General features: G+C 57.5%; 1 protein-coding gene across 2 annotated transcripts in view; it reads left to right on the top strand.

Moving 5' to 3' along the window:
* The window catches only part of ZNF423 (zinc finger protein 423), a 310,193-nt gene extending 298,067 nt beyond the window's left edge, over positions 1–12,126 (top strand). For both annotated transcript variants that reach the window (XM_066243234.1, XM_066243235.1), the window contains exon 8: positions 11,439–12,126. In XM_066243234.1, the coding sequence (XP_066099331.1) occupies positions 11,439–11,468 (30 nt within the window). In that variant the 3' untranslated portion in view covers positions 11,469–12,126. The remainder of the gene's footprint in view (positions 1–11,438) is intronic.
* The last annotated feature ends 4,321 nt before the right edge of the window (positions 12,127–16,447 follow it).

Raw genomic sequence — 16,447 nt, 5'->3', positions numbered from 1 at the left:
CCCGGGGTATCAGCCGGGATCTCACCTTTCCTCTCCTCTTGAGGAGAGAACCCGGGACATGCCTCTCACCAGCATTGCGTCTTCTCAGCTCCCCATTGCCCGGAAGTGCCCCTCCAGGAGCCCGGGTCATCAACGGCTGGGGGACTTCTGGGGGCGGGGGTCCTGGCAGTGCTGAGTGTAGGCAGGTTAGCCGCAGGTGGGCAGACAAAATGCCAACAACAGCAACCAAGCCTGGAGCACTCTGCAGCATGCCGTCAGGAATGTCTGTGTGCGTCTGTGTGCGTGGGGTTGTGAAGTATTCACAGTGTGAGTGCACACATGTGGGCCTGGGATGGTGGGGTATCTGTGTGTGTGCACACATGTGGGCCTGGGATGGTGGGGTATCTGTGTGTGTGTGCACACGTGTGGGCCTGGGATGGTGGGGTATCTGTGTGTGTGCACACGCCTGGGTCTGGGATGGTGAGATAGATATCTGTGTGTGTGCACACACGTGGGCCTGGGATGGTGAGATATCTGTGTGTGTGCACACGCGTGGGCCTGAGATGGTGAGATATCTGTGTGTGTGCACACGTGTGGGCCTGGGATGGTGGGGTATCTGTGTGTGTGCACACGCCTGGGTCTGGGATGGTGGGGTATCTGTGTGTGTGCACACGTGTGGGCCTGGGATGGGGTATCTGTGTGTGTGCACACGCCTGGGTCTGGGATGGTGGGGTATCTGTGTGTGTGCACACGTGTGTGCCTGGGATGGTGGGATATCTGTGTGTGTACACACGTGTGGGCCTGGGATGGTGGGGTATCTGTGTGTGTGCACACGCCTGGGTCTGGGATGGTGGGGTTTCATGAGTGTGTGTGCACACACATGTGTGCCTGGGATGGTGAGGTATCGTGTGTTTGCACATGCCTGGGTCTGGGATGGTGGGGTATCGTGTGTGTGCACATGTGTGAGCCTGGGATGGTGGGGTATCTGTGTGTGTGCACACATGTGGGCTTGGGATGGTGGGGTATCTGTGTGTGTGCACATGCCTGGGTCTGGGATGGTGGGGTATCGTGTGTGTGCACACGCCTGGGTCTGGGATGGTGGGGTATCATGTGTGTGCACACACATGTGTTCCTGGGATGGTGAGGTATCATGTGTGTGCACTCTCCTGGGTCTGGGATGGTGGGGTATCTATGTGTGTGCACACGCCTGGGTCTGGGATGGTGGGGTATCTGTGTGTGCACTCTCCTGGGTCTGGGATGGTGGGGTATCGTGTGTGTGCACTCTCCTGGGTCTGGGATGGTGGGGTATCTGTGTGTGTGCACACGTGTGGGCCTGGGATGGGGTATCTGTGTGCACACGCCTGGGTCTGGGATGGTGGGGTATCTGTGTGTGTGCACACGTGTGTGCCTGGGATGGTGGGATATCTGTGTGTGTACACACGTGTGGGCCTGGGATGGTGGGGTATCTGTGTGTGTGCACACGCCTGGGTCTGGGATGGTGGGGTTTCATGAGTGTGTGTGCACACACATGTGTGCCTGGGATGGTGAGGTATCGTGTGTTTGCACATGCCTGGGTCTGGGATGGTGGGGTATCGTGTGTGTGCACATGTGTGAGCCTGGGATGGTGGGGTATCTGTGTGTGTGCACACATGTGGGCTTGGGATGGTGGGGTATCTGTGTGTGTGCACATGCCTGGGTCTGGGATGGTGGGGTATCGTGTGTGTGCATATGCCTGGGTCTGGGATGGTGGGGTATTGTGTGTGTGCACTCTCCTGGGTCTGGGATGGTGGGGTATCTATGTGTGTGCACACGCCTGGGTCTGGGATGGTGGGGTATCTGTGTGTGCACTCTCCTGGGTCTGGGATGGTGGGGTATCGTGTGTGTGCACTCTCCTGGGTCTGGGATGGTGGGGTATCGTGTGTGTGCACTCTCCTGGGTCTGGGATGGTGGGGTATTTGTGTGCGTGCACTCTCCTGGGTCTGGGATGGTGAGGTATCTGTGTGTGTGCACTCTCCTGGGTCTGGGATGGTGGGGTATCGTGTGTGTGCACTCTCCTGGGTCTGGGATGGTGGGGTATCATGTGTGTGTGTGCACTCTCCTGGGTCTGGGATGGTGGGGTATCTATGTGTGTGCACACACCTGGGTCTGGGATGGTGGGGTATCTATGTGTGTGTGCACTCTCCTGGGTCTGGGATGGTGGGGTATCTATGTGTGTGTGCACTCTCCTGGGTCTGGGATGGTGGGGTATCGTGTGTGTGCACTCTCCTGGGTCTGGGATGGTGGGGTATCTGTGTGTGTGTGCACTCTCTTGGGTCTGGGATGGTGGGGTATCGTGTGCGTGCACACGCCTGGGTCTGGGATGGTGGGGTATTATGTGTGTGCACACACCTGGGTCTGGGATGGTGGGGTATCGTGTGCGTGCACACGCCTGGGTCTGGGATGGCGGGGCATCTTTTGCACCTGGCCGGGGCTGTACTTGCCGGCAGGCTGGACCCGACAGCACTGCCCCTGAGCTGGAGCCTCTATCTAGGCCGCTGCACACAGCCAGGGAGCCCTGCCCCCCACAGCCGGGTCTCCTAGAGGCCTGAAGCTACGGAGAGTCTGCGCCCCACCGATAGCACGCTCCTGTCTTCCCCACGGTCTGCGCGTGTGCTGTGCTTTGACCCCCGGTAGAACAGCAGATGTGTTTGGAAGTGGGAAGAGAGACCCCTCCTGGTCTTGGGGACCCATCCTCCACACACCATTTTTCATGGCGTTTCAGAACTTCTTGTTGGTCTACCCTTAGGCTCCGTGGTGGCACGGGTGCTTGGACTCCTGCCAGGCTGTGCCAGTTTGCAGTGGCACCTCTCAGGGGTCTGGCTCAGAGTCTTGAAGGGCAGGGGAGTGTGTCTTTAAAATTCTTTTTAATTTATTTATTGATTTGAGAGAGAGAGAGATGGATGGATGGATGGATGGATTTGTTCTACTTAGGCATTCATTGGTTGATTCTTGAATGTGCCCTGACGGGGGATCAAACCCTCAGCCTTGGTGTACTGGGATGATGCTACAACCAAAGGAGCTACTCGGCCAGTGCGGGGACCATGTCTTCATTTGTATCTGAGATGAACTGTCCCCCAGGGGCCTGGTTCCAAGCAAGCACTTAGCTGAGTGGTCAGAGTGGACTTCCAGTGTGCCCGGAGGTTGACAGGCCAGGGCAGTGTCCCCACCCAGGGGAGGAAGGGCAGTCAGGTCCACAGAAGGGCACTTGTGGTCACCTGGCACACCGTTGCCAGAACCCTCAATTCTTGGTCTCTAGGCCCAAGTCGGTTAGGCACCCCGTCCCTGAGGAGCCCAGCCACTGGGGACTCCTCCTTCCCTTTGAAAAACAGCAACAATGGCAACAGCATGGCCCGTTTCTGTGGAGGGCCAATCTGTAAGCAGCCCGGCGAGAGGTCATCTCCCCAGACCTGCGGTGACCGCCACAGGACTCCCTTTCCCCTCACACAGCCTCCAGTTTCTGCTCACAGACAGAGCCACGGGGCCCGCTTGCATTATGACGGGCAGTCCCTGGGTCCCCTGCCCCTTGGGACAGGTGTTATTTGTCCCCTTGTTTGTTGGGTGGCTCTGAATGGAGCCTGTTTACAGGCTGGGCTCCTAATAGAAGCCTGTGGTTCCCTTCTAATAATCTAGTCTCTGGTGGGTTTTCCTTCCAAAGCACAGAAGTGTAGGACTGGTCCCTTTGGGAATGTGTTGGGCGCTTTTTTTTTTTTCTTTCTTTTTTGCAACATTGTTTTCTCTTCCATCTTCACTTGAAGGAAGATGTTTTCTTGTTCATGGGATCGGTTGTTGGCCAGCCACCTGCTTCAGTCTTTTGCGTTTGTGTGTTGTGTGTGCACACTGTGTTGGCCAGGGGGGGTTTCGAGAGGGGCCCCCACCTCCCACCTGGGCTCAGAGCAGCGAGAGGAGAACCCCACAGTCAGCCTCTTTGGGGATACCACCAACAAAGGCAGGTGGGTCATGGGGCTCCTCACACGCCTTCGGGTGACTTCTTGGGCCTGCCCCTGGTTCTGCATGATGCAGCAGGCACATCCACACCCCCTAAAATGCCAACCCCACTGCTCCCTGGAAGTGGAACCTCCCTGCAGGCCCGGAGATCCTGATGAATTGCTCACCGGAGAGACAGAGAGACAGACGTCCCCGGCTGAGCGGGTGCGAGGCCCCCTTCCCGCTGCTCGGGAGTGGCAGACAGCAGCCCGTCTGGCTGTCTGGGAGGCAGGCCCGTGAATGCTGCGCTCACATCCCCACTCACGGAGCTGCCTTGGCCTCCCAGGACATCCCAGGGATTAGTCCCAGGCCGGTGCGTCACCAGCATCACCCAGGACCCTGATGCCCAGGAGGGTGTCACTTCCACACAGCAAACCCCTGCTTGCTGTCTCTGTGTGACCAGGCTAAGCGCTGGCTCGCTGGGTGGGGGTCACGGGGGGAAGTGGGGTACGTACACATCATAGCCTGCCTCCCCCACCCCGGGGGGGGGGAGCAACTGCAGCACAGGGCAGGCGCGGGGAGGGAGCCTGGGCCATCACTCACTCCTAATTTTAATGACGTACATTAGCTAAATCGTGTTCTGAGCATTCGTTCGGTGCTGTTTATGGCAGGCTCTCGAGTGCGCTTACCGTTTGTCAGAAGTGCAAACTAGCGAACATACGAGCCTTTAAGACAGGCCATCTGTTCGTCTTAGACCCTTGGACGATTGTCAAACTCTTCTAAAAATAAGTGCTCACTAGCAGAGAGGGGCTGCCCAGGTGACAGGCTGCAGAGAGGGAAACGGGGCTATCGGCACCCGCACCCTCCCCAAAGGGGCAAGACTGAGTGCGTGTGTGCGTGTGCGTGCGTGTGTGCGTGTGTGTGTGCGTGTGTGCGTGTGTGGTGTGTTGGGAGGCTTGGCGGGGGCCCAGGAAGAGAGCAGAGGGAGATGGGGAGCAGAGGCCTTGCCGATACATCTTTTCTGCTGGAGGTGTGAGTGTCTCCCTCTTCCTGGCCTCTCGTGTGATTCTGCCACCCGGATACCTTCCATGGCTCCCCGTGGCCCAGGTTTAAGGGCAAGCTGGCTCGCCGGGCACCAGAGCGCCTCATCAGTGAGGCCCCCGCCTCCCTTCCCAGGCTTCTCCATGGCGCATGCCCTCTGCCTCTGCCAGGCTGAATTATTCATTGTTCCCCCAACATATGCCGTGCTGTTCACGTCCTGCGGGCGGGGCGGAGCTGTAGTTAAGGCTGGGCTCTGCGCAGACCGCATGGGTACACCCCCGACCTGCCAGAGCCGGTGGCAGGGCCTCAGCACTCTGTGCCTCAGTTTCCCCTGCTGTAAAATAGGGGCACTAACAGTATTTAACTCCAAGGTGCATGCGCCGTGGGACTTTCGTGAGTTAACAGACATGAAGGACGAAGAATGGTGTGGCACCCAGGGAGCCCGTGACAAAGGTTCACTGTGATTGTCATTGGTGTCATGGCCACATCCACGCCATTATCTGGGTGGTTCATTCTCCTTGGAAAGCTTATCTGTGTGCATGCGCGCGCGCGCGCGCGCGCGCGCACACACACACACACACCAGTGCAAAACATCCTCAAGGGGCAGCTGGAAGGCTGGCTTCTTCCCCAAGCATCTCCCAGTCAGAAGTCTTCTCACCATTGTCCTTTTCTGTGGGCATGAAATCGCACCCCCTGCTTCGGACATGAGCTCGTAAAAGGCCAGGGTGTGCCTGACTCTCTGTCTCCCGCCCACCGGACAGGGCCAGGCTCCGTGCCCGTTAATGAACCAGTACCAGAACCCCACCTGGCTGGAGAAGGCCACAGAGTTGACCCAGAGGGGCTCCCTCCTCCCCTGGAAGCTGAATCCTTCAGGGTTCAGGCAGGTTCTTGGGCTTGGTCCCTGCTTCTGGGGACAGCTCTTTGTAACGCCAGCCTCCACCAGGGGGTGGCCTAGGGGTGGGCAGTGGGGAGCAAGGGATGTACCACAGTCTCTCTCCTAACCTAAAACCAGAGGGAGGCGTCCCAGGGTCCGGGTGAAGCTAGGGAGGCAGGGTGGGTGGGATGTTCTGGGCGTGGGGGTCTGTGTCCCCACATGCCACAGGGACCTGAGGGGAATGGCTCAGGACCAGACCTTCTCTTGTGCCCCTTAGAGTGAGGGTCCCCACCACCGCCGCCACCACGGAACTGTAAGCTCCTGAGAGAGAGAGGGCTGGGGCCTGCGGTACTGGGACTGCGGCAGGAAGGAGCGAGTGAGCAAATGAATGGATGCATGCACACCTCCCCCCATGGCTCCCCTCCTCACCAGAGAGTCCCCTCTGTCCCTGGGGAGGGGAAAGCAGTGCATCGTGGGTAGTGAGGTTATAGCCAGGGGGCTGTGGGAGGGGACAAGGCATCTCGGAGATGCCTGCTGCTCTGGTGACGGGGCCATGTGAGGTTCCACCGTCCCAGGAGTGCTGATGAGACCCTGCTGGCCCTGGAGGAGGAGCTGGGAGAGACCCAGCTCCCAGTCCCCCACACCTCCGCGAGGCCTCCGCTGCAAACCCCGAACCATGTCTGATGCCAGTGGGTTCGGAGCTGGGAACGAACGATCCCCCTTCCAGAGCCCCAGGCTGGTCAGGAAGACATTCATGGACACCATGTATGGAGGTCCGCAGGGCAAGGACTCTTGTCCAGGCCTGGGGGAGCAGCTACACCTTGTCTTCTACTCATCACAGCCTCTGAGCAGGAGGGCTCTGTTAGTACAACCCTCTCCCTCTCCGCCCCCGCTCAAGGCCAAAGGTCAAGGGACTTGCTCAGGGTCCCATGGCGAGTAAGTGGTAGAGCCAGGATTCGAGCTTCGGCCTCAGCCCACTGAGCCGAACCACCTGCCTTGTGGCCGCCCATGGCAGCGGTGAGCCTGAATGGGGCACTTGCTGAGGGCCGGAGAGGCGCTAGGACCTTGCAGGCGTTTTCTGATGCAGGGTGGCTGGAGCACAGAAGAGACGGGGGACCCCAAAAGGGAGCTGCAGAGCAGAGAAGTCCTGTCCAGCTTGTGCCCATGCCCCTTGGGCTTGCAGAGACGTGTCTCGCTGCTCCCCAGACAGCTGTGCCAGGCCACCGGGCACCCTGTGTATCTAAACACCTCCAGGCTCCCCCAATTGACAAGGGGGGGTGGGGGTCAAAGGGCGACCAAGCAGGTTCCAGACCCAGAGACAGAAGACAGAGCCCAGACCTGGAGAAGAAACCCCTGCTGCAGAGGGGAGGAGCTCACCGGTGTGCGTGTGGGGACACGTGCGTGTGCATGTGTGCGACTCTCGGGCACGGGCTGGGCTGAGCCAAGCTGCTTCCTGGGGCTGGTGGCACCAGAATGGAGCCCCACCTGAAACTCTGGCCAGCCCAGCTCGGTGTGTGTTGGTGCTTGGGGAACAGGCACCTGGTATGCCCCCCTCTTTGCCCAACATACACCCTGGCTGGGGCTCTGGACTGGGGTCCCTTGGCTGCTGGGTGCCCAGCAACAAGCACGGTGGCTGTCACCCATCAGGTTTGATGAGTAAATGAATGAGTGACCGTGTACATGGAGGTGGGAGTGTGACTTAGGGGTCCAGGGCTTGAGCTCTTTGTGGAGGACTTGCAGAGAGAGGGCTCAGCAGGACCCCAGGGAGGGCCTGACCCCTGACCCTGACCACGTGCTACCCCCTCGCCCATCGCTAGCTGGGGCAGATGGGCCAGGACACCAGGCAGAGGCACCTGAAACAGGCCTCAGCATCCCTGAGGGCTGCACACACTCTGCCCAGGGGCTGGATCTCGGCCGCCAACCAGCGCCACCCACCCCCTCCCATTCTCCCGTTTTATTCCTCTCACCTGCTTCCTGGCCCGCACCTGCGTCTCCCTGGCAGGCAGAAAGGCCAAGCTGATGCCAGGCCTCCCCTCCGGGCACCGTCCGGGGGTCCCTGGCTTCCCACCCCACCCACCCTGGCCTTTGTGGTGCTGGGGAGTAAGTGTTCAGCCGCGGGGTCGGCAGCGTCTTTAAAAAACGATTTTCTTCCTTCTCCGAAGGGGCTAAATATAGCATGGGCATAAATAGCGGAATAGACGCTAAGTCAAAATGCCCTTGTGAGAACCATGCCGGGCAGAAGGCCGAGGAAGCTCTCGGTCCCTTGAATCGTAGCTCCGAGCCGTGGGAAGACGCCATGGTTCTGAGGATTCCTGAACTGGGCCCACTGGCAGTGGTTCCGCCCGGAGCCGCTCTGTTCACGGGTGTGCGGGGTTCATCAGTGAGTCCTGGTGACATCCCGCCGCCCCCTCTTCCCTTCCGGAGACTGTGCCCTCCGCTGGCGGACCACCCAGGCAATCAGTGCCCCCACCGCACGCACACTTCCTGGGGGGCATTGACCGATGTCCCTGGCTGAGCTGCCTTCTGTACCATTCGTCCCACACAAACGTTTGGGGGTCTGTGTCCCGGGCCCCTTGAAGGGGAGTGGGCCCAGCTGGAGTCCCCCGGCCGCCCATGGTGCCCAGAGCAGAGCACCCGGCAGGTGCTTCGTGATGCAGCGCCAAATGCATCCTGGTGCCCAGCCCCCTCGGGGCCTCACGTTTTGACATTTCCATCTGCTGTGACATCCTGGGCCTTTGTTCCTGCAGAGAGGGTTTCAGGGAGGGGAGTTTCGCCTTCTGTCTCAGAACCCTCCTGGAGAAAGTTCTTTCTTGAGTCTGACCGGAGAACTCCCCGCTGCTGCTCCGTCACTGGGGAGGCGTGCTGTTGCTTTCACCGGACCGCTGGCGTTCTCCTGACCAGCGGTCCCAGCCTAGCCTCCTGCCTCTGGGGTTTCCGGGCTGTCAGCCCCTGGACGAGCCAGTGTGGACCACACGTGTCACACGGGCCCTGTTCTTGGCATCCCGGCAAGAGGATTCTTCATCATCCAGGGGCCCCAGACACTCCTCTTTCCCTATATTGGTGGTGGGTGATCTGTGAGGATTTTGTGGACATCAGATATCGTCATCTGCGGTTTCCTGCTGCCTCTGGTTATCAGCTGGTTGGAGGGTTGTTCTGACACACAGAGGCTGCCGGTTCTATCCCCAGTCAGGGCACTTATAAAAACAGATCTCTCTCTTTTTCTCTCTTTCCCTCTCTCTCTAAAAAAATCAGTAAATTTTAAAAAGAGTTATTCACATTTATCTTCCTAATGTGCCCCCTCTCCCTGCTCCCTGACCCCCCACAAATGAGGAAGGGCCTGACCACACCAGACAATGTGGACCAGGCGTCACTGTTCACTGACAGGCTGGTGGCAAGTCATTCCTGGGCAGCTGTGCCGGGCATAGCGCGCCCGAGTTGGGCTGAGTGTGGTGGGGCCGAGGAAGGTGGGGAGCCCCCTGCCTACAGCTCAGCCAGGCAGGTCAGCTTTGCAGCCCGGGGACACATGGATGTGCCCGAGGTGGGTCGGAAGTGCCTCGACCTCGAGGGGCTGCGGGGAGGGGACATGACCTTGTGACTAGACAACTTCAGGAGTTGCCTTGGGTGGGAGAGAGGAGAGAGCAGGTGGGAACAGACTCTGCGAAGGCTTGAAGCTAGGAGGATGGTTTGACGAAGGGTGGGGTCGTCTGCCTGCAGGGCTGGCTGGCCGTCCCTGCTACAAGTGCCTTGGCTGGAGGGTGGGCGTTCCCATGGAAACCACTGCAACCCATCTGTGGTCTCAGACAACCTGCCCCCTGCCTCTGGGTCCGTGACACCCCCGCCAAGGCGCCAGGCCACATTGGTCGAGTCTGCGTTCGTGTCTGGTGTGGCGTGTGGATGTGGACTGGGGTGCCCACGGGGTGAGGGGTGCTGGGAAGCCTGCTATCTTGCCGAAGCCCCTAGCTTCCTTGGATTCCTGTCACCTGGTTCCCTCCTGCTTCCTAGCGGGGTGACCTTGGGCCAGTAATTAAGCCTCTCTGAGCCTCATTTTTCTCTTCTTCCCGTGTCCTACCTTGTAAGGCTGTTGTGAGGACTGGAAGAAGTGTACCTGTGACAGCACACAGCACGGTGCTTGCTAATCGCCGGCCATGTGGCCTGCGCCCAGGAGCCCAAGGAAGGAGGCCAGCAGGGGCTGGCGCCTGTGCGGCCAGCGCCAGCCGGCATCTGCTGAGGACAGGCGCTGCTTCTCCCCGGCTGCGAGCTTGCCGGAGGGGGCGGTGACGTGGCCGCGGAGGCAGCAGCAGTGTCTGCAGTGTGAAGCGGCTGCTCCAGGGGCCCTGGGCCCAGGGGTGGGGATGTCCGCAGGCCTCCAGGCGAAGCCTTGGGCATTGGGCGTCCTCCCCGTGGCCCTCACAGCCCACACCTGGGGCCTAGGAGAGAGACGCAGTGCCACGTCTGACCTCTGGTGGTCACCAGCAGAGCTGCAGGCCAGGGGCTCTCCACCCCAGCGGAGCCGCCGAGCCAGCTGGGTGCCCAGGTCTGGGGAGGCAGGAGCGTCCCTGAGAAGCTGTTACCTGTGGTGTCTGGAGGTCGTGTGCTGCCTCCCACTCCAAACAGGGCTACTCTGCCCCGGGGAAATTTTGCTTCCTTCCTCCAGGTGTCATGAGGTTGAACACCACCTGAGGCTTTGGTGAAATGGGTCTGGATTTGCAACATGGACCTCTGGCAAGAAAAGACAAAATGACAGGCTTTTAGAGGCCAGATCCCACCCCGAGCCCCAGGCCAGGGGCTCCTGTGAAAACAGCACCGCTGGCCTGCGCGGCAGGCGGCCATGGTGACGCGTTTGGCCGCAGGGTCTCCTGGGTCCTGGATCCTCAGGCAGATTTGGCCAAACTGCACAATGTTCTTCTGGCCAGAGAGCTGTCACGTGACCGAACAGGCAGGCACCCTCCTTGAGTGCCCTCCCCGCTGGGTGACTGTCCCCTGCCTGGGCAGCAGGCGCCACTACCAGCACCCACCGCCTGGGCAGGCCTGTGCGCCTCGGGGGCTTCTTGTTCAGAGAGCTGCTTGGCCCACCTGCGGTGTCCGTCCGCGCCGTGTCTCCCTACGCGGGGCTCAGAGCCGCTCCTGGGACAGACCGAGAGGGGGAGCAGGCGGAAGCCTGCGGGCGATCAGCTATAATTTCCTCCTCATCATTAGACCAAAAGGGAGCCGGAGAGGTGAGCAGGGATGTTTTTATTCCTGCTACCTCCCCGGCATTTCTCCTTTCCTTCTGTATAGCCAGTCCCCCTGGTAAGACCAGAATGGTCTTTAAAAAAAAAAAAAAAAAAAAGACAGTTTGCAGGGAGCCCAGGTTGATGGCAACAGGAACCGATCCCCCAAGCCCCACACCAACGTGGCATCTTGGCAGCTGCGTCCCCGGCGCACTTTTTCTCCGGGTTGCATTTGTGTGTGTGTGTGTTTTGGAATAATCGCCACGCTTTTCTGCGGCTCTGGTCGTCAATGCGCGGAGTGGGAGGGGACGGGCAGGCTCTCTCCTCCATTCTTCTGCCCTCACGCGTGTCTCCTTTCTTCGCCTTTGCAGAATCACACGATGAGCCAGCACGCACAGTGAGGGACCGCTCGACAGGACACCTCTCCGCAGAAGGCCTGCCGGAGACGCCGTGCGGAGGGCCATTTGAACATTACATCCAATCAAAGTGTCATTTGCAACCCAGATGTAAAACTCTAATGATTTGGCCATGAGGCGCTGCTATTATAAGCAGCTGGAAATGAATATTAATGGCAGAGATTAAAAGTATTCCATGCTCAGTGTTTTTTATTGCCCTGCTTCGGCTAGTGTGCTGTTAGAGTTTCTGCCGCAGACTACATTTCTAGAGTTAGAGACCCGCTTTTGGAGGCTACTGTCCTTTGTTCCTTCATGTATTATATTGATAGTTTTGGTTTTTTTTTTAAAAAAAGGAAAGGATTAGTGTGATTTTTTTTTCTTTGCTTCTTTTTCTTTCTTTCTTTTTCTCCCCCTCCCCCCCTTCTGGGTTAACTACTTTTTAATTGCAGTTCTAGGTAATTGTGCATCGTGATGTGATTGCTTGGCTATTGTCTGAATATTTCCTTTTCATTTTTTTAATTAAAGACTAATGCTTTGATTGGATTTGCCAGTTCACCGGACAGTGATTAAAACTATGTAATGAATATAATCGGTTTCAGTGCAACTGGATGGTCTGCTTTTAAATGTGACTTAATCGGACCGCGGTAACTAGTGCAGTTCAATAAAGGGGATCCATGCGATCAGCGTCAGCTGCCTGGTTCTGTCCTCCCCAGCCTGTTGTCACCCCTGGGGTCTGTCCCCAGGGATTCTGTGGGACTGCATGTGCCGTGGAGACACATAGACCCAGCTTCCCTCGGCAAACAAGTATACGGGAGTCCCCGGGTTACGACACAGTTCCGTTCCTATGACAGGGACGACACCCCAATTTTTGGTGTAGGTCGAAACACACTCCAGCTAACACAAACGGAACATCGCGCTTTTGACAGTCCAAAATGGCGTCGGTAAGTGTACTGGGGTACGCCAACGTCCTCTCATACCCCGGGCCGCGTTACTGTGCATTCTTAATGCCAGGTGCAACCAAACTAGTCGCCCATGTGGTCCATAAGTACGACACTAAGGGCGTAAGCGGAAACACTCACATCTCAATTTAAGTTTTTATGGGAGTGTTATGATCCTGAAACGTCGTATGTCAAGACTGTTGTAACCCGAGGACCCCCCTGTAGTAACCTAGGGCATGCTCAGTCTGGAGAAGCTGGCAGTGGTCACGGAGGTCAGAGTGGCAGGGCCCCTTCACCATGAGATACTCCAGCCTTCTCTCTAATGTATGAGGAAACTGAGGCCGCGGTAAGTGGGCTGCTTTTCCAAAGCTGGATAGCAGGTTAGAGGTGCACACGCTCATCCGCTGTGTTCTTGTGTCTCCCCCGCAGGGTGGCTCTCCCAGTGGCTGGATGCAGGCGGTTATGTGGTGAACCCTTACCTGGCTAGGACTCCAGGCAGGTTTAGTTGTGGCGCAAGCAGAGGGACGTGGCAGGAGCTGGGAGCTACAGGTGGGAGCCAGCTAGGAGCCGCACGTTCCCTGACACTGAGATAAGTGGGCTGTGGACGCGCAGGGACCCGAGGCGGCTTCAAGACCCCAACGGGGCCAGTGAGGTGCGGAGGGTCACAGGCGCAGTGGGTTCTCGCTCTCAGGCGCCACCTGCGTTTGCGAGCCCCGAGGATGGGCGTCTCCTGACACTGTGCACCTTCTGCACCTTGCTTGCCTCGCCTCCTTCCGGCGGGGCTGCGCTCCAGGGCCCGCCCCCTGCCTCAGTGTCCCACGTGGCCGTCCTCCCACACCTCCGTCAGGCTGGTGCTCGGACGATCCACCAATCAGAGGCCAGGGCTTCAGAACCTACGCGGGGAAGCCCTTCCTTGTTAACTTTTCACAAGGGGCAAGAAAACTGGTTATTACCCTCTGCAGAGCGGAAATGAAACAGGCAGACAGATTGCACCTAATTATAATGTAATGCTAAAGTCACGGGCGTGGAATTCGGAGCAATTATACCCAGCGTCTTCTGATTCCCACATCTAGGGGCTTCTGGTGACCTGGAAGTGTTCCCCCTTGGTGCCACTTCGTGTCCGGGCGGGGCGTTCAAAAGGCATTTACACCTGCGAGTCACAGAGCAGGCTCATCAGTGTTGCGCACAAGGGGGGCAGTCGCCCTGACAATCCAGGGCTCTCCCCTCCTGGAAGCTGGAGGCACTGAACTCTCAGTTTTAGCCCCCTGGAGGCTTGGCTGTTTTAGGGGAAGACCTCCAGGTAGGCATCCGCGTTCCCCAAAGTGTGGCTGAGGCTGAGTCAGTTTCCCCCGGCGTCCACAGCCAGGCCTGCCGCACCAACAGTGCCTCGACTGTGGATAGGACCGGAGTGTCCCGGGCTTCCCAGATCACCGTCCCCGGGCCCCCTCCAGCCTGGATTTATTCAAACCCCATGGAGCCCAGGTGAGTCCTCTGTAAGTACCAATGGAAGATTTGATTTGACGGTTGGTGGCGTAGGGCTAAATTAGTCACTGCCCCCATTAAAAATACAGCAGGGGGTTTAAGAGCTATTCACGCCATGTGGGAATCGGCAGTGAAGCCGCGGATGCCTTGGGTGAGGAGAGAGGCGGCCTAGGGGACCACGAGGTAATGAGGTTTATGGCGATGGCATGGCAGCCGAGGAACCCCACCGACTTCCCCTGCCTGGCCCCATTGTTCTCTGGCTAGCTCTGCCCCTCCCCCGTCCCTTCCGCTGAGAGCCCCTTGTGACTTCTTGCAGGGAGGGGGGCTCGTAAGGGGGACACGAAAGCCCTGACAGGGACTGTCTTTGTCACTATCAGACAGTATTTGGCTGGAGTGGTATAAACCTGTGCTCTGGGGACACCCCATCTCTTTCCAGTCAAGATTTGGAGCTGGGATGGGCATGTTCCCACTCAGGTCCAAGGGACCCAGGACAGTTCCTGGGCGGCTGACACAAAAGGGTTCCTCTGCGGGACTGAAGACCCAAAGTGGCACGGTCACTGTTAGGAGGACGATGGAGCTGGGCCTCCCACACAGGAGGGCCCCCTTTTAACCCGGAGGGTGTGGTGGACTCAGTCCCTGGTAGTCCGGATGCCAGAGGAGATGGCAGTGGGGAGTGTGTGAGGTGACCGCGAACCTAAGGTTCATTGTCACTGGTTTGCATGTGCAAATTGTCAGTACCTAGTGGCTCTGTGGGTGGAAGACATGGCCCAGGGTCCCTAGACTTCCAGTCCCTGTCATGGGGTACCTGCCTAGAGCCTCTGGATCAGGTGGATAAGGGGTTTGGTCACAATGGAGACTGTCGCAGGAAGATTCTTTGAGTCCCCTCAGCCATAGAGAATTCAATGCTCCTCCTAAACTCCCTGTTTTAATAGTTCATCTTCCACCTGTTTTGTGGTGGTTCCTTCTAAAGCGTGCATTCTTAGCGGTATCATCTGCACCCGAGGTGTTCAGTAAATCGGACCAAGACCTCGATCCATTCATTCACCCACCCCGCCGATATTTATTGGGCTGCTTCTGGGCGCTAGCACCGCACAGGATTTGAGGACCCAGAGACGGACTGGCGACATGGCTGGCTTAGGCGTGCCGGAAGGGTGGCCCAGAATCCTACACACTGCACGGCGTCCTCAGCCTCAGGAACGGGAGAAAACTCACTCAGTGGGAGTGACTGGATTTCCAGGGAAAGGGAGAGAACGCTGAACAAAGGCTGAAGGCTTACAACTCTCTCTTCCCCGGTCTCTCCGCAACCCCAGTGGGATGTGGTTTGTCCCGACACCGTGGCTGTGCCCTTCCTCCCTGCATGGCATGCTCATGCTCACGTGGCTGGTTTCCTCTTCCTCGCCTGCCCCCCCTTCTTTTTCACCTGAGGAGCTCCCATTATTAACACAGTTCATTAAACTCATTAAGCTCATTAAACTTAGGTGTCTAATTCTCAGGGATAGCACCTAGGTGAGGTGAGTGTTTCAGTCACCTTGGGTGCAAAATTTAAACAATATTTCCGTGCCTGGGCCAGGCCTGGGTTAGGGTGAAGCAGGGTAATACAAATTTACCCTAGATCCTCCCTATGTTTAAATTTTTGCTATTTCTTTTCATTGTAAATTATTTTTTTTTTTGCACTCATTTTGAATTTTAAAACATTGCATTAAAATATTATTCTGAGTTTTGTTGTTCACTTATATTTTGTGCCCAAGGTAGGTGATCTGTTCATCCCCCAGGGAACCTACTCTGACCCCCACAGTCATGTAAACTGTTCCCATAATGAGAACTTTGATAATGCCTGTGCATCACTGGGCATCTACACACTGTTAGAACTGTCTGTCCCTGTGGTGGCGCAGTGGGATAAAGCATCGACCTGGAAATGCTGAGGTCGCCGGTTCGAAACCCTGGGCTTGCCTGGTCAAGGCACATATGGGAGTTGATGCTTCCAGCTCCTCCCCCCCTTCTCTCTCTCTGTCTCTCCTCTCTCTCTCTCTCTCTCTCTCTCTCTCTCTCTCTCCCCCCCTCTCCTCTCTAAAAAAAAAAAAAAAAAAAAAGAATAAAAAAATAAAAAAGAACTGTCTGTCTCTGGGAGTGTGTATCTGTCAGGATAGGCTAGGTTTTGGCACAGTAACAAAAGGGCCCCACATTGTAGTGGCTTAACCCAACAAAGATTATTTCTCCTGACACTGCATGGCCATCCTGGATGTCCAGGGAGCTCTCTTCATCATAGTAATTCTGCAAGTCAGGCTCAGGGACCAACCACCACTATAAATGTGGTCAGTGACCAAGTCAGAGGGCAAGAAAGAACTTGGGAGGGTTTCACCCCCACCCCGTCCCAGGGTCCAAGAAGTGTAATCCTGCCATGTGCCTGGAAGAACTCAGAATGGGCGTGGGTTGACAACTTGCACTAATGACTGCCACCACAGACCAGCCTTACCTGTGTACCCGTTCCTGACTTCATCTCCTTGAGGACAGAGCCTGGCTGCTAGTATATCTGGGTATTTCCAGCACCCTGTACAGAATCTGGAG

The sequence above is a fragment of the Saccopteryx bilineata genome, chromosome 9 (assembly GCF_036850765.1).
Source record: "Saccopteryx bilineata isolate mSacBil1 chromosome 9, mSacBil1_pri_phased_curated, whole genome shotgun sequence".
In the NCBI taxonomy this organism is placed as follows: Eukaryota; Metazoa; Chordata; class Mammalia; order Chiroptera; family Emballonuridae; genus Saccopteryx; species Saccopteryx bilineata.
Note: the sequence above shows the minus strand (reverse complement) of the source record. Positions and strands in the feature narration are given on the sequence as shown.